This window comes from Lepisosteus oculatus, chromosome 14, assembly GCF_040954835.1.
Source record: "Lepisosteus oculatus isolate fLepOcu1 chromosome 14, fLepOcu1.hap2, whole genome shotgun sequence".
Taxonomy (NCBI): domain Eukaryota; kingdom Metazoa; phylum Chordata; class Actinopteri; order Semionotiformes; family Lepisosteidae; genus Lepisosteus; species Lepisosteus oculatus.
The window spans coordinates 10,628,832-10,643,558 of record NC_090709.1 but is presented as its reverse complement, the minus strand read 5'-3'; the positions used below and the strand labels follow the sequence as shown (position 1 = coordinate 10,643,558).

The following is a 14,727-nucleotide window of genomic DNA, read 5'->3' as shown; positions in this document are numbered from 1 at the left end:
AGAGCAAGACTGTAGCACTTCGTGTGTGGCTGAATTTAATTGTGTAAACCTGGCTCTCTATGAACAGGAGCAAAGAGTTTTCACTCAACAGAAGATTGCGATGAGAGCACAATAACACAAGACATCTGGAGATGCCAGGGAGTGAACTCAGGACTTCATACATGAAACGCATGCACTTTACCACTAAGCTACATCCCCTACGGCACAGATGTGTGATCAGGTAACACATCTCCTGAAACTTTCATTCGAGGTAGGAAGCGTGCTCTTAAACACCAAAACACTCAAAAAGGAAGAACCAGATCTCTGTACACAAGACGGTAGTGCGATATTAGAATTTCTGAGTTCTTGACGGATTCAAGCTCCTTCTCAGAGGTCTTTGCTCCCCAAATAACTTTGCATCTGAGGAAGAGCACCACGGAAAAAACCCAACTCAACAAGAGAGCGCGTTGGTTGCTCTTGCTCTTAATGCAAGGAGCTGTTTTTTTTTTCCTCGCAATAAGCATTATTAACCAGAAACAGCAGCACAGGTAGGTCGCATTTGTGATTATGTCACTTCTCTGCTTCAGCAAGGTCAATAAAAGACTCTGAAAGTAGTAAAGCAAAACTGAACTCAAAATCATATTAGGAATTCTGAGTGATATCTCCATACAGGTAATCCAATAAGAACGTTGAAATATTTGAATATGATCTCTCTGTCTATTGCGCTGCTTTTTACCCAGAGTAAAACTATTGGATTGAAAGAATGCTAACCGCTGGGTTAAAATGTATAGTTGTTATTTGGAGAAATCTGTAAACTCGTGATCTTATATGTTTTAAAAGACAGCACAGGAAAAAACACACACACACAGGTACTAATACACGAGGATACATTTATTAATACATAGAATATGCATATAAACCTAACAGATCTTATCGAGAGGGTTATCAGAATACAAAAGGTATATATTCAGTCAGTTACAAAGAGTTACATATATCAAGAGGACATACGTTCAGTATATCATTAATTTAGACTGTTTCGTAAATGCACTTGGTTATAACTTCTACATTGGATACTCAAAACAAGTACATAACTCTTAGGAATTAAATTGATATTAACTGGTTGGAATAACAATTGAATTCTCAAGTTGTAATGCATTGAAGTTGAATACTCATCCAATCTCTGGGGATTCAGATCTCCTGCGGGCACAAAGAAAATGTTGCAGGCTGTTGCTGTCCAATCCGCGCTCTCTGGCTAGGTGCCAGACTGTGCTGTGCAGCTTGCGACGGTGCACTGCTGATGCTCACTGACCGGCTAGTTAGTGTTGGCTTTAACTAGCAAAGTTTGTGCACAGGAGAAAAGATGACTGTGGATCCCAGCAAGTCAGGAAAAGGACCGGTTTGTTCCTGATGAAGAGCTAGTTCTGAATAGTGATTCAGCTGTCCACAGTTCTGACCTGTTCACGAGGCCTGCTGCTGGTGCTAACCTCGGGTGGATCCTCTGGTTACTCTCTGCCAACCTCCGCTCTAGACTCTTAGAACAAAGGAAAGTTCTGGCACTCGGACACACTAGCCGTTCGGTTGGTGTCCAGGCTAAGTCTCAGGATGGTCAGGAGGCGCGCTGCGAGAATGTCCTGCCCTTGGGAGCCTTCTGCTCCTGGGCCGTCCTGCCCTGGAATTCTCCTTTGAATTCCCTTTAGAAAAGTCCACAGAACCCTCTCCAGAATCTTCCTGAATCTCTCAGGCTCTCTGTGTTGCCTGTTTTTACCTGGAGGAACTTCAGCTCATTGATTGGCTGAAAGTTCCATGGGCATCAGAGTCCCACGTGGGTTACTCGGCCCTACCAGTCCCTGATTGGTTGATCAAGGTGAGATATGAGTCACATACTCCTGACACTTAGGAATGCAGTCCAGATGTCCATCTGGCACTCCCTAGACAGATAGGCGCCAATGGATGACCATTGATCATGATAGCCAGGCTTAGCTAAGTGTATCCCCATTTGGGAGCTGTCCTAGGAAACCTTATCAAAGGAAACCTTAAATCAGCCTGCATGAATAGTTTCTCTGTGGCTGCACCACAGAGATGAACAGAGCGATGAGGCCTAATTTGGGAAAGCTCAGAAACACTTAATTCTGCCTTATTAATAAGCCTCGCCGCTACACCGAGCTGATTGATAAAGCCCACCCAGTGGATACTCTAGCAGAGCGTCAAAGAACATTCACCTCTGTATCCAAAGAAACCACAGGAACAACATCAGGAAGCACAATCAATTCCCCTTTTAAATCTTTCCTGTAAGGTATGCTATGTGAATTCATGAAGTTAATCCTCTGATCTCTTTTGAGCACAAAGTATTTCTGAAGGAGCGCTATGTTCAAAGATTTAATAAGCTTTACCCCTGTCAACGATTCGGCGTGAAGAATTAAAAGTTTCACAGACAAAAGCAGCTCAACACCACAGCCAATATTACAGTAAATGTACTTGCCGGTATACTATCATGTGCACTGCCGGAAAAGTGATCTCGGCGTTGTTCCCTACATAAAGCTGAACGTGCCAAAGAGAATTTCTGTAGAGAAAACAAAATATTTTTTCTGCCTTGATGTTAAGCTGACAGCCTGTCTTTTAGAAAGTCTATCTCTAAACACCTACGCAGCCTAACAAAAAGCACTTTTACTGATCGTATTGCAGGTCTTAAAACACTAACATTTGGCAGCGGTGGGATTCAAACCCACACCCCCAGAGAGACTGGAGCCTAAATCCAGCGCCTTAGACCGCTCGGCCACGCTACCTTCCCATGCTTAGCTTCCTCACATTGCTGGCTTGGGAAATGCCGGGGGCTTCAGCTCTTGTCGTCGGATCTAATGATATCATGTGGAAGTGACTGCACCTTTATCTTCCGAGATGCTTTCAATAGCACAAACGCTACTTTCACCTGCACAACCAGCAATAACGAAGGAGGTGGGTTTCAGCCTTTGTGCTGTTTATAGGGGTGCAACTCTACAGTGATCTACTGACTTGAAGAGCAAAAATCAAAATCCTCTGCTACTACAGTTGCTTTTTTCATAGTTTCTTCAAATCCTTCATTTGAACGTAGATTTTGAAGGATATTGATGATAATACCACATAAATTGTGGTTTTCTTATGATCGCCAATTTTTTTTCAAATACCAGCCTTTTTTACAGTTCCTTGCGTGTTTCACAAGGTATAATAGCCCTCCTCGCATCCTCAGCTAACATATTTTAAAATTACAATAGATTATACAGCATGCATGTTTACATTTATATTAAAATTAAAGTAAATATACAAGAATACATACAGTGCTAACCCAATAATTCTTGTCAGGTTCTCCAACAAATCTGCGTTGTTATTTTAACATGTTTCAGCTGAGGGTGCAACAGGAGTATAAATTAATTTTCCCGCCAGCCATTCAAAGACCAAATTCCATGAGTGAACATTATTTTCTCAGAAGTTGCCGGCATTGGACTTTGCCGGTGGTGTTGAATTATGTCCACAACTGTTGTAGTAGTTCCTTCTTGAAGTTCGACACGTGCAAAGCACTCGTAATATCATAGGTGTTAAAGTTCGCTGAGTCTATTCGAGTCATGGTGTGTATCCCTGCCTATCACTGGGAGACGGGTAGCTTTTTTACACTCAGATTCCAATCTTCAATGCTTTGTGTGAGAGCTTACATAACTTTCAGTTTCTCACATTTTCTGACGACTGTTCCAAAGGGGCACCCTGTCAATTCCGAATACTTTTCAAAAATCTGCCTACATGTTTGATTATTGTCATTTCATTTCGAAAAAGTTCAATATTGATCATAATTAAAGAAAATAATTATCACGAACAAAAAAGGGATAAAGATGCGAGTCAATCTTGAATCACAGCTGGGTGACAAGGGCTTCTGTTCTGATATGGTTGTACGAGAAACAGGAGGAATCGCTAATCTCCTATAGAACATGAGTTGAATCAGGAGTGAGACATTTCGTATACTCGTGCATATGTCAACGCCTGACCTACATCGTAAAACTAACATTAAGTTGTCAGAGATGTTCATTTATATACAAACAAGAGACCAAGTAATAATTCTACATTAGTTCAGGTGGGTAAACCTGAACTAACTAATAAACCTATTAATAATTCTACATTAACGTGTCCTACACTGATCAGACTAATTGACATGGTCTAATTCTGAGCCTGTGCAGTTCATGCTAATTACAACAACGACAGTTCTGAACCCTCATCACCGAACTGAGCACAAGTTCAGCTGTTCTCCAGTTTTGTTACGCATGGTTTTTCATTGCAATTGAGTTCAGAGCTGGAGCTGATCTCCAGACAGTACAGTGTTTTGGGTAAGTTGTCGAAATTCGCATGCAGACAACTTACCCAAAGTGTTTTCTATAGCTTTCAGGTGGAGTTCATTTATATAAAAGAATGTAAGTGGTATAAACGCAACAAGCCAGACGGCAGGCCAACCTATAATCTTCTGACGCGAGGCCCGACGCGTTATTCATTACGCCACTGACCCTGCTATTGAAGTGCTAAAAAAAACACGTTTTCTAAATTTTTGTCTGTTTAAAAATCACTCTCTAAAAAAGACAAAGGGTTTGTGTGTCGTGCTAAAATTCCGCTTCATTTCGAATGCAAATAAAAACCGTTTTGTTCCAAGAAATCACAAATTTGTCACATCCTTCATACTTTACTTCTCTCTTGTATTAGTAAAGCATTTTGATTAAAACTGAATAATATATGAAAGGTTTCATCTATACACTTACACATAATAAGTATACGAATAAATTCTCAGAAGAAGCCGCATCTCAGGTATTAGATTTAAAATCGGATCGGAGGATTTAGAGCCCAGACTGCAAACCAACAGCTGACACAGGTCTTTTATAGAACCGTTTTGATTTCCTCTACTTTGTCCCCGTGACGTCTTTGTCCTGATGCAGCCGAGCCCGACACACGTCTAGTTTCTGTCGCTGGGCGCACACCCTGCGGTCCATGCAGATTCTGATACCGCAGTACAATGACGGGGACACTACACTGTAAATAGGTGCCGTCCTTCGGCTGAGACGTAAAACCGAGGTCCTGACTCTCTGTGATCATTCAGGAGAATGGTGGTGGTGGAGGGGAGTCCCCGTTACCTGTGAAGCGCATTGAGTGGAGTATCCAGAACAGTGCTATATAAGTGTATGCAATAATCATGATGATGATGATGATTATTATTATAATGTAAAATGCAATAAAAAAATCAAACTTTGATTCAAAATAGATTAATGTAAAAACTGATAAAGCTAATGCTTTTTTCAGGGCTATATCTACTTTTTTTAAAAAAAGCGAAGTCTGTCACGATTGTGAGAGTTAGAGAAGGTGTACCACCGGGTGCCTTCATATCGTGAGCGTCAGTCTCGCCCGTAGCTGCGAGAAGGTTAAAAGCGCCCAAGTGATCTGTAGACGATGTTCGGGGAAGAAATAATTCTGTTTTCAGCACAGGGAGTGAGAATGAGCTCAGCCCGGCTCCCAGCAGAATCCATTCTGGTTTGGTTACTGTTAGACTGTGCGTCTGAGCCTCTTTGGATCGCAACGTAAAAAAAAACAATTGCTCACATCGTGTGACTTCCACGACAGGAAGGAAAGATATCACTTTAAAAAATCAGAACTGAAGATTTGGATCCTTGGCCTCAATTTGATCAAATTATTAAAATAATAATTATCAAAATATCAGATTGTGTTTCTGCAACATTTCGTGCATAGTACGCCATTTTAATCTAAAACAGTCACAACGAGGGCTTTACATGCAGTCTGGGGTATTTTCCCCTTTTAGATTTTTGCCACTTTATATCAAACCTGTTATACTCCCAGAAGTGCACAGTAGCTTGTACTTAATAAAAATGTACAATTCACCGCTGGTATGAACAGATGTGTGCCGTTTTTGCCTTTGTAAGCATTTGTTTAAAAAATAAGTTCACAATACAATAAAAACACAGAAAGCACAAACTTTATAATACAACGATACCAAATCAATACCAAATCATTATACCAATTAAGTAACTATCCTTTGAAAACAGAGAACACCTTTATATCTACAAAAAACTTGACATTTGTATGTATTTTTGAATTACAAAGCAGACAGTGTAGTCCCTTAATTCAAAGATCAGATCTTGGCCAAAACAAGACAATCAGACGTGGGCTGCATTCGGAACAGGAACCTTTGCTTCGTCGTTTATTGAGCTTTTGATCAATGTCTGAATAAAACAGATTAGCTTTTTTTAACTCTTTGATTAAAGTACACAAAAAGCACCTTCCTTCGAGCCAGAATCGAACCAGCGACCTAAGGATTCACTGCTGATTCCACTACAGTCCTCCACTCTACCAACTGAGCTATCGAAGAGATGCTGCAGTATTGCTCTCTGGCACATACTGCCCAATGAAGTAAAATGTGAAATGGGTGATTTAAATCCCACTTCGACATCAAGTTTCCAACTCGTTTCCTTAGTCTTGTTAACCTTGAATTTAAGCCACGAACCAGGATTCTACTGTATAAACTTCCATGGATATTACAAAATGTTTGATGGGGCATCAATCATTCCAGGCAGAAATTGACTCCTTTTATTTCTCGAGGGATCATAAACATTTCATTAGTATCGAGAGGAGGATCACCATGAGACACAAAACAAACAGTTTCTTTCGGTCTTTATTAGAAAGTAGCGTTTGTGCTACATTAATAATATTTTCGTGGAAATAAAGAAGTTGTAAATTTTAAAAATTTATATTTGAATCGAAATGTGGTTTTGAGTTAAATATTAGTGTGTTCATGTAATTAGTTTGTGTTTGTCATTACTATATATATTGCCATGTTACTAGAATTTGTAACTGGAGTTTACTAGTTGTGTTTTTTATGATGATTAGATATTTGAATACAATATTGTATATAATGTATAATTTGAACTACATATTGTTCAGGTGTGAATAATTGTATATTTTAAGAATACATTTCTAAAACAAATCATTGGCTTTATTTACTAGTTTCTACACCTATAAAAATCTTTCTTTGATGTATAATAGACATCAAAGAAAGATGTCTATCATACATCAAAGATGAGCAGTGTGTGTCGTGTTCACAGCTGATAACTAGAAGATGTCTGGAAGAGGCAAAGGCAGAAAGGGACTCGGGAAAGGAGGCGCTAAGCGTCACCTAAAGGTTCTCCGTGACAACATCCAGGGAATCACCAAGCCCGCCATCCGCCACCTGGCTCGCCGTGGGGGAGTGAAGCGTATCTCTGGGCTGATCTACGAGGAGACCCGCGGGGTGCTGAAGGTGTTCCTGGAGAACGTCATCACCTACACCGAGCATGCCAAGAGGAAGACCGTCACCGCCATGGACGTGGTGTACGCGCTGAAGCGCCAGGGCCGCACCCTGTACGGCTTCGGAGGCTAAACAGGAGCGGAGCTTCACTACCGGACCCCGACGTATAAACCCAAGTGACCCAGTGACATTTGTCACTGCTGAGGTTGCTTTATGGGTCTATTTTCTATACTGTGCTGATCAATTGGAAATCAAATTGCAAAAAAGACCCGTTCCCACACCTAAGGTCAAATATTAGGAATCAAAACTGCTCGAGTGTATGGAAGCACACAGCTTTATCAAGATTCCCAAGTGCAAGATCTTTTTATTCATAAAAGACCCTATTTATGTTGTATGAGCAATATTAATATTAATACAGAATCTTTTTTCACCAAATAAATGGGCTTCCTGACTTCAGAAAGCCTTCTAGACAAATACTAAAAGAGCAAAAATTCAATTTGGTAAATGAAATGAAAACACATTCCCTACCAAACCTTGAGTACATGTAATTCAGGATGATAATACAAAACCATTTATAATTCAACAAATAAAACCTGTCAACTGGTAATCACCACTTATCATAAAAAAATAAGTAGCAATACACAGTAGGGGACTCTTGGGTGCAAGTTAAATCCATGCAAGAAGGGGTTTAGTGTTATATTTCCAAATCAGATATGCAAATGAGAGATCTGGCCAGCCAATCTCAAAGCTCCCTTGGTCTGGAATGGAGCTGCTCCCCTCTTCTAGTTATTCACACTGGAGTTAGGTTACATATTAGCACATTTCATCTAACAGTTGCTCCAGAAACAAAAAACGTAAACAAATGACCTGGAATGTGACCACACCTATGAGAATGTAGTTCAACAGATAACTTGTAAACCTTGTCATAAGATTTTTTTTGTTCTACAAAATATACTTTATTCTGCAAAAAAAACATCTCAAAAGGAACATCTCACACATATTAACACTCCATGTAATAAAAAACAACGGCGGAACGGAGATTGATTGTCCGTTATCAATCTTTGCAAGTGGGGGTGGATTTGTGTAATTAAGAGAGTCCCTCCAAACCTACCACTCGCTATTGTCCTTTAATCCCTGTATAGGGCCCAAAGTCCTTTCCAGTGCTCCCTCGCCGTGGGGAAACCCCATTTGGCGACGTGGCGCTTCATCCTCCTCCTGAGGTCCACCAGGATCCTCTCCTGCATCTCCTTCGCCCCCCACTTTATGTTGTGCCGGATGAGAGTGTTCCTCGCCTTCCACAGTCCTTGTTTTGTGAGGGACAACAGAAGCCCCCGCAGGTCCTGTGTCCCCTTGTCCAGTCCAGTGGGTGCCAGCCCCCAGCAGAATGTACTGGTAACTGAGCACCGCACCCGTTCCCAGGAGTTGCATAATGTTGTCCATTCTGCCCCACACCGCCTTGGCGAAGGGGCAGCTCCAGAACACGTGTTCCTGAGTCTCCTCGACAAAACACGTGTACCGGGGGCAATGCGGATTCCTGGAGATCGAGTGTCTGTAGAGGACCTTTCTGGTAGCCAGTCTCTTGTGTACAGCCATCCAGTTGAGGTCCTTCAGTTGGTTGTCAAGTTCTTTGGGCTGTGTCCTTTCCCAGACTTGTCTGGGAACCTGCAGCCTTTCGTCAGCGACCAAATGCCCCCTCACCTCTTTGTACAGGGCTCTGTGGTTGGTGCAGAGCTCTGGCTGTCTCGTGGCCTCGTACCTCCTGCTCCACTTGACAGCGTGGGTGTAGAACTCCGGTCGCATCTCTGCCTTGGGCCCAGTGTTTGACCACTGGACCAAGTGCCTCATTGGGACGGAGAGCCACAGCCTGACAAAGTACTGGTACTTGTGGCCGATGGGCTCCCGCAGCGCCCGACAGAGCTTGCAGTAGACGATGCAGTTGAGTTTCAGGGGGAAATGTGGGACATCTCGACCCCCTTCCTCGACCGGCTGACACATCCGGTTTCTCGTGATGTACTCGTACTTGCCGCCCCAGACGAAGCCAAAGATCATCCCTTGCAGTGCTCGTCTGAGTCTGGCTGGCAGCGTGTACACCACCGCCAGGTAAACCAAAGCCGGCAGGATGTCTGCTTTCAACACCATCACTTTCCCTGTGTAGGACAGCGACCGCGTTTTCCACAGACCCAGCTTCGCATTCACCTTGGCGATCCTCTTGGTCCAGTTGTTGGTCACGTTGTCCTGGCTCTGGAAGGAAACCCCCAGTATTTTGAGGGGCTCCGTGCAGAGCTCGAGACCCTCCGGCGCCGTCGTCCTGTGCTTCCAGGGCCCGAATAACTTCAGTTTGCTCTTTCAGCGGTTGAGTTTCGACCCCGAGGCTCTGGAGTATTGCTCCATGACCTGCAGGGCCCTCCTCAACCCCCTGTCCGACCTCAGGAACAGCGTCGTGTCATCGGCGTACTGGGAGATCTTCAGGGTTTCCCCCGCGCCTCCTGGTATCTCCAAGGTCCCGTCTCACCGTCTCTGCTAAGGGCTCTTGAAGAGCAGGGAGATGATGCCCTCCCTCATGGTGTCTCCGTTTCCCCCGGCGGAAGATCTCCTGCGCCACTTCCACCAGATCTGCCGCCAGGGTGTCCCAGAAGCAGGTGTAGAATTCCTTGGGGAGTCCGTCCGGCCCTGGCACCTTGCCATTCTCCATGGACAAGAGCACCGCCTTCAGCTCCTCGGCCGCGATCAGACCCTCCAAGTCCTCCCTCACCTCCTCCGGTACTCGTGCCTTCAGCTCCTCCAGAAATCATCGCCTGCCTCCACCTCCGTCTGCTTTTCTGAAAAGAGCTCCGTGTAGAAAGCGGTGACCGCTTCTACCTTGTCGCTCTCGTCCAGCACTTCCTCTCCATCTCCCCTCTTTTTCTGGGCTCCTCGGACCTGATTGAGTTTGCGGAGCCTCTCCTTCAGGTCCCGTGCCCGGGCTGAATTGAAGGCTCCTCCCCCGTTAGCCGAGCTGTACTCCTCCTCTAGTTGTCTCTGGAGTCGTGCAGCTTCCTTCCTCTCCCTGGCCGCCTTCCGTCTGCAGTACGTCTGCGCCAGGGTTCGGGTTCTGTCTTTCACCGACTCCCACCATTCCACCATGGAGCTGTAGCCGTCTCTCAGATCGACCCAGCTCGCGTAGTCTTTACGGAACAGTGTCTTGAAGTCGTCTTCCTCCAGTATCTCCCGGTTCAGCTTCCAGTACCCACGACCGAATGCCGGCAGGCTGGTGTTAGCCACCACCGTCAAGCGCTCGTGGTTGGAATACCACTACGGGGACACCGTCGCCGACTCCAGGGAGGAGGTTGTGTGCAGAAAGATGTAGTCCAGGTGGCTGCACACTCCCCGGGAGTTTTTCCATGTCGTTCCGGCGTCGTTAGGGCGGCACCGTCTGAAACCGTCTACCAGGGAGAACTGCTTGAGTAGCGACTCCAGCTCTGCTGAGCTAGCGTCGCTCCCCTTCTCCCGGTTCGACATTGAAGTCCCCGCCAAGCACCACCTGTCTGTTGGTGGTGCAGCAGCAGACCAGGTCAGCAAACACTTCCTTCAGGATAGAGGGTTCTGTTGGAGGATAGACGTTAATTGCTCTCAACTTCTGCCCCCTCCAGTCGATGTGTGCGACCAGGATCCGGCCCCTCACCACCGAGAAGGAGGAAACCAGCGTCATCTCTGGGTTTCCGAGGAGGATTCCCACTCCGGAAGAGTGGACCCCTCCTACGCTCCAGCATGATTCTCCCTTCGTCCATTCCCTGGTGAATGTCAGCTTGTCGCTTTCATCCTTCAGGTGGACCTCCTGTAAGAAACAAACTGAGAAAGACTTTGAGGCCAGATCATGAAAGTCTTTTCAACGGGTCTATTAGCCCTCTCACGTTAGTTGTTAGAAAGGTAAGTTTCACAATCATGATTAAACAAGTGAAAGTTGAACCTCCTCTCTTTGTGCTTACAGTAGAAAACTTGGGAGTCTACATCTGGGCACTGTTTAGCCTAGATGTAACTCCTCTCGTTCGGGTCCTGGGGGGAATATGCTGGGCTCCCTCCAGGTCTCGCTGGGGACTGAAAGGTAAACATGCTGGACAGGTCCAGCCCTACCATCAGTCCCGGCTCCAGGGCGGCTTCAAAGTAATCCTCGTCTTCCTTGAGGATACTCTCCACCACCGCTTCGGGAAGGCTTTTTTCTTCCCTTTCTCCAGGAGTTTCGGGGACCTCCAGTTGCTCCTGGGCCTTGGGGGAGAGGGGGCTCCACTTCCTGGGCTGCCTCTTTGTGTTGTTCATGGGCCTCGGGGGAGGGGGTTCTGACTTCCTGGGCTGCCTCTTCCTGTTGTCCCTGGGCCTCGGGGGAGGGGGTTACCTCTTCCTTGGCTGCCTCCTCCTGTTGTCCGTGGGACTCGGGGGAGGGGGGTTCTGTTTCCTGGGCTGTCACTTCCTGTCGTCTTTGGGCCTCGGGGGGGGAGGGTTTCCATTTCCTGGGCTGCCTCCTCCGGTTGTTCCTGGGCCTCGGGGGAAGAAAGTTCCGTTTCCTCTAGGACGAGGAAACGGTTCTCCCTTACCACTCTTTTCTTTTGTCCTTCCGAAGGTGGATCTGCCCTGCATCTCTTCTCCCGCTTTCTCTTTCCCTTCTTGCTGGGAGTTATTAGGGCCCTTTCTCCGGTCGGCCATTTTGTCCGTCGTCTTGGCAGCCATCTTGTGGCACTGGTGCGGTTGGGGGTGTGGCCTCGGCAGTTACGGTTCACTGCGGGGGAGGCGCAGGTTCTTTGTTCTCACCTCTCTCCCTTTGTCTTGAGACCGGTTTCTGCCGGCCGGCTTTCACCACCTGCGCAAACGAAGGTTTGCTTACCTTGCATTGGTGAAGGAGGTGTCCCTCGGCGCCGCATCCATTGCACTTTTTGGCTGCCCGGCAGGTTTTTGCCAGGTACCCCTCTTTGTTACAGTTGTGACATGTGACGATGTCACACGTGTTCTCCTTGTGGCATCCTGGGGTAGTAAAGGTACCCCCTGTCGGCTCCGATGTTGAAGCCGGCCGGGGGGTGCTGGAAACCGTCGACGCCCTCTGGGTCCTCTTTCAGGAGGACTCGGTACTGGCGTTTGCTGTACCAGACGCCGCAACTGTCCCTGATCTCCGTCAGTTTGCCCACCACAGTTACATACCTCCCTAGGTACGCTGTTACCAGTTCCATTGGTTCGTAGGGGTTGTATGTGAGGACTGTGATGGTCCCCTGGTTTGTCTTCCTCATAGGCTCCGGCCTGAAATCAGAGAAACCGGGGTGCTTACCTTTTTCTCTGATCATTTTCGTTGCCTTTTCATATGAGGCGTCCGTGGCCATGTAGGCCTCCATGTATCTCTCTGCCTTGTTGTCTTGCAGGCAGTAGAGATCTCCGGCCACCAACTGCTGGATCCCTCTTAGGAAGGTAATGAAAAAGGATTTCGCAGTTGGCATCATCTCTGTTTTCTTGGTCCAGTGGAACCGGATCAGTGTCTTCTTGTCTGCCATCTGCAAAGGAGAAAAAAGAAAAAAGGAGAGAAAGAGAGAGAGCAAGGTCCTGTGGAGAGGAGGGTTTCGCTGCTAAAGGAGCAGCGAGGGAGCTCTGGCCTTTGTCCTTGTGGGCAAAGCCCAGCTAGATGCAGGCGCAGGAGGAGAGAGAGAGAGGGAGCGGATAGTGCTTCCGAGTCTCGAGGAAGAAAGTAAGAACTGCAGGCAGGCCACGAGTACCTACTCCCCGCCAAGAGGCCAAGGAGGCAGAGAGAGAGAGAGGGAGCGGATAGCGCTTCCGAGTCTCGAGGAAGAAAGCAAGCACTGCGGGCAGGCCACGAGTACCTACTCCCAGCCAAGAGGCCAAGGAGGCGGAGAAAGGGGGAGGGGAGAGAAGAGAGCAGAGAGAGAGAACGTTACTGCCGGATCCCACCCAGCTCAGCTGCTGCTTGGCCTTAACCCCCTAGGCTCAACCTAGGGCGATACCAGCTCAAGCACTCTTCAGGATCTTCGATCGCCTTCTAGAACTTTGGAAAGACAGGAACTGCGGGCATGCCACTTGAACTTGATCTTAGCCAAAAGGCGGATAAAATTGGATTCCAGCTCACTGGCCCTGCAAAACTTAGTTCAAGACTTTAAACTCTCAGACACATATAGATGTATATATCCCACAACAGCAGGATATACATGGTCAGGGAGGAATAGCAGCTCCAGAATTGACTATTGCTTTGTCTCAGAGAGAGTGAAAGTTGTTGGGGTCACTCTTCAGCCTGACTTCTTCTCAGATCACCAAGCTTTAGGGTGTAGAGTGGAACTCCAGGGCGGGACTGTCTTTGGCCCAGGCCTCTGGAAACTCAACACAAAGCTGCTTGAGAACGAGGGGGTAGTATCCCGCTACAAGGAGAAACTATCACAGTGGCTGTCCTTGCAGTGTCTGTACGGGTCAGTAGGAGAGTGGTGGGAGGAGGTGAAGGTGAGGACAAAGGCCTTTTTCATGGCTGAGGGAAGGAAGGCTGCTGCCAGACGGAGAGGAGTGCTAGCCAGGAAACAGAGGCAGCTGCAGCGTCTGTACACGATGCTGCACAGTGGCTTCGATGTGCTCGAGGATATCACCCTTTTAAAAAAGGACATCCGGAGCATAGCGGAAGAAAGTAGTTGAGGAGTGCTGTTAAGAGTGCAGTTCTTGGAAGAAAATGAGAAGTGTACTCGCTTCTTTTTCAGGAAAGTGGTAGGCTCCAAGTCTGTCATGGAAATTGTAGTTGATGAGGAGGGAAGAGAGAGAACAGAGCCGAGTGCTATCCTCTCCTGCATCGAGGCCTTCTACTCAAGACTGTACAGAGGTAAAGGATGAAGAAATTCATTTTTTTACCTCAAAGCTAGAAAACGTTTTGAGTGAAGAAGATAGGGAAGTACTTGAGAGGGATTTGACAGTAGAAGAGCTGAGACAGGCTATGGAGAGCTTACAGAAGGGGAAAATTCCGGGTGCTGACGGGCTCCCTAAGGAATTTTATTGCACCTTTTGGGATCTGCTTCAGGATCCACTAATGCTCCTTTTCGAGGAAAGCTATAAGACAGAATTGCTGCCTGACTCCTTAAGAGAAGGCACTATCTCTCTCTTGTTTAAGAAAGGAGCAAAGAATGACAAAAAGAACTGGAGACCCCTCAGCCTGTCAGGCGTGGACACTAAGATCCTGTCCAAAGCCCTTTTCCTGTGCCTACAAAATGTAGTGACCTCACTGGTAGGGAAAGAACAGACTTGTGGGATAGCAGGACGCCTGATGAGCGACAACCTGGCCTTGTTGAGGGATGTCTGTCTGTACTCAGAGGACCGCTCCCTCCCTCTGTGCATTTTAGGTGTAGACCTAGAAAAGGCCTTTGACCGCCTAAACCGGCAGTACTTAACATCGGTACTTGAGCACATGAAGTTTGGCCCCATCATGAGAAAGTGGATTAACCTGC

At 46.5% G+C, this 14,727-nt stretch overlaps 1 protein-coding gene and 3 non-coding genes across 4 annotated transcripts; 1 reads left to right on the top strand and 3 right to left on the bottom strand.

Annotated features, from left to right (window-relative positions):
- Positions 1-2,680: 2,680 nt before the first annotated feature.
- trnal-uag (transfer RNA leucine (anticodon UAG)) lies at positions 2,681-2,762 on the bottom strand. The gene has a single exon. It is a non-coding gene; the product is annotated as a tRNA-Leu (tRNA).
- A 3,513-nt stretch (positions 2,763-6,275) lies between these two features.
- trnay-gua (transfer RNA tyrosine (anticodon GUA)) lies at positions 6,276-6,364 on the bottom strand. The gene is given in 2 exon segments: positions 6,276-6,312; positions 6,328-6,364. It is a non-coding gene; the product is annotated as a tRNA-Tyr (tRNA).
- A 747-nt stretch (positions 6,365-7,111) lies between these two features.
- On the top strand, positions 7,112-7,411 carry LOC138242850 (histone H4-like). The gene has a single exon (XM_069198429.1). It carries the CDS (start codon positions 7,112-7,114, stop codon positions 7,409-7,411), a length of 300 nt encoding a protein of 99 aa, XP_069054530.1.
- A 306-nt stretch (positions 7,412-7,717) lies between these two features.
- LOC138243770 (U7 small nuclear RNA) lies at positions 7,718-7,773 on the bottom strand. Its single transcript, XR_011192388.1, has one exon. It is a non-coding gene; the product is annotated as a U7 small nuclear RNA (small nuclear RNA).
- Positions 7,774-14,727: the final 6,954 nt, after the last annotated feature.

Excerpts from the sequence above, each read along its gene's own strand:
- LOC138242850 (XM_069198429.1), top strand. The coding sequence starts at position 7,112 with ATGTCTGGAAGAGGCAAAGGCAGAAAGGGACTCGGGAAAGGAGGCGCT.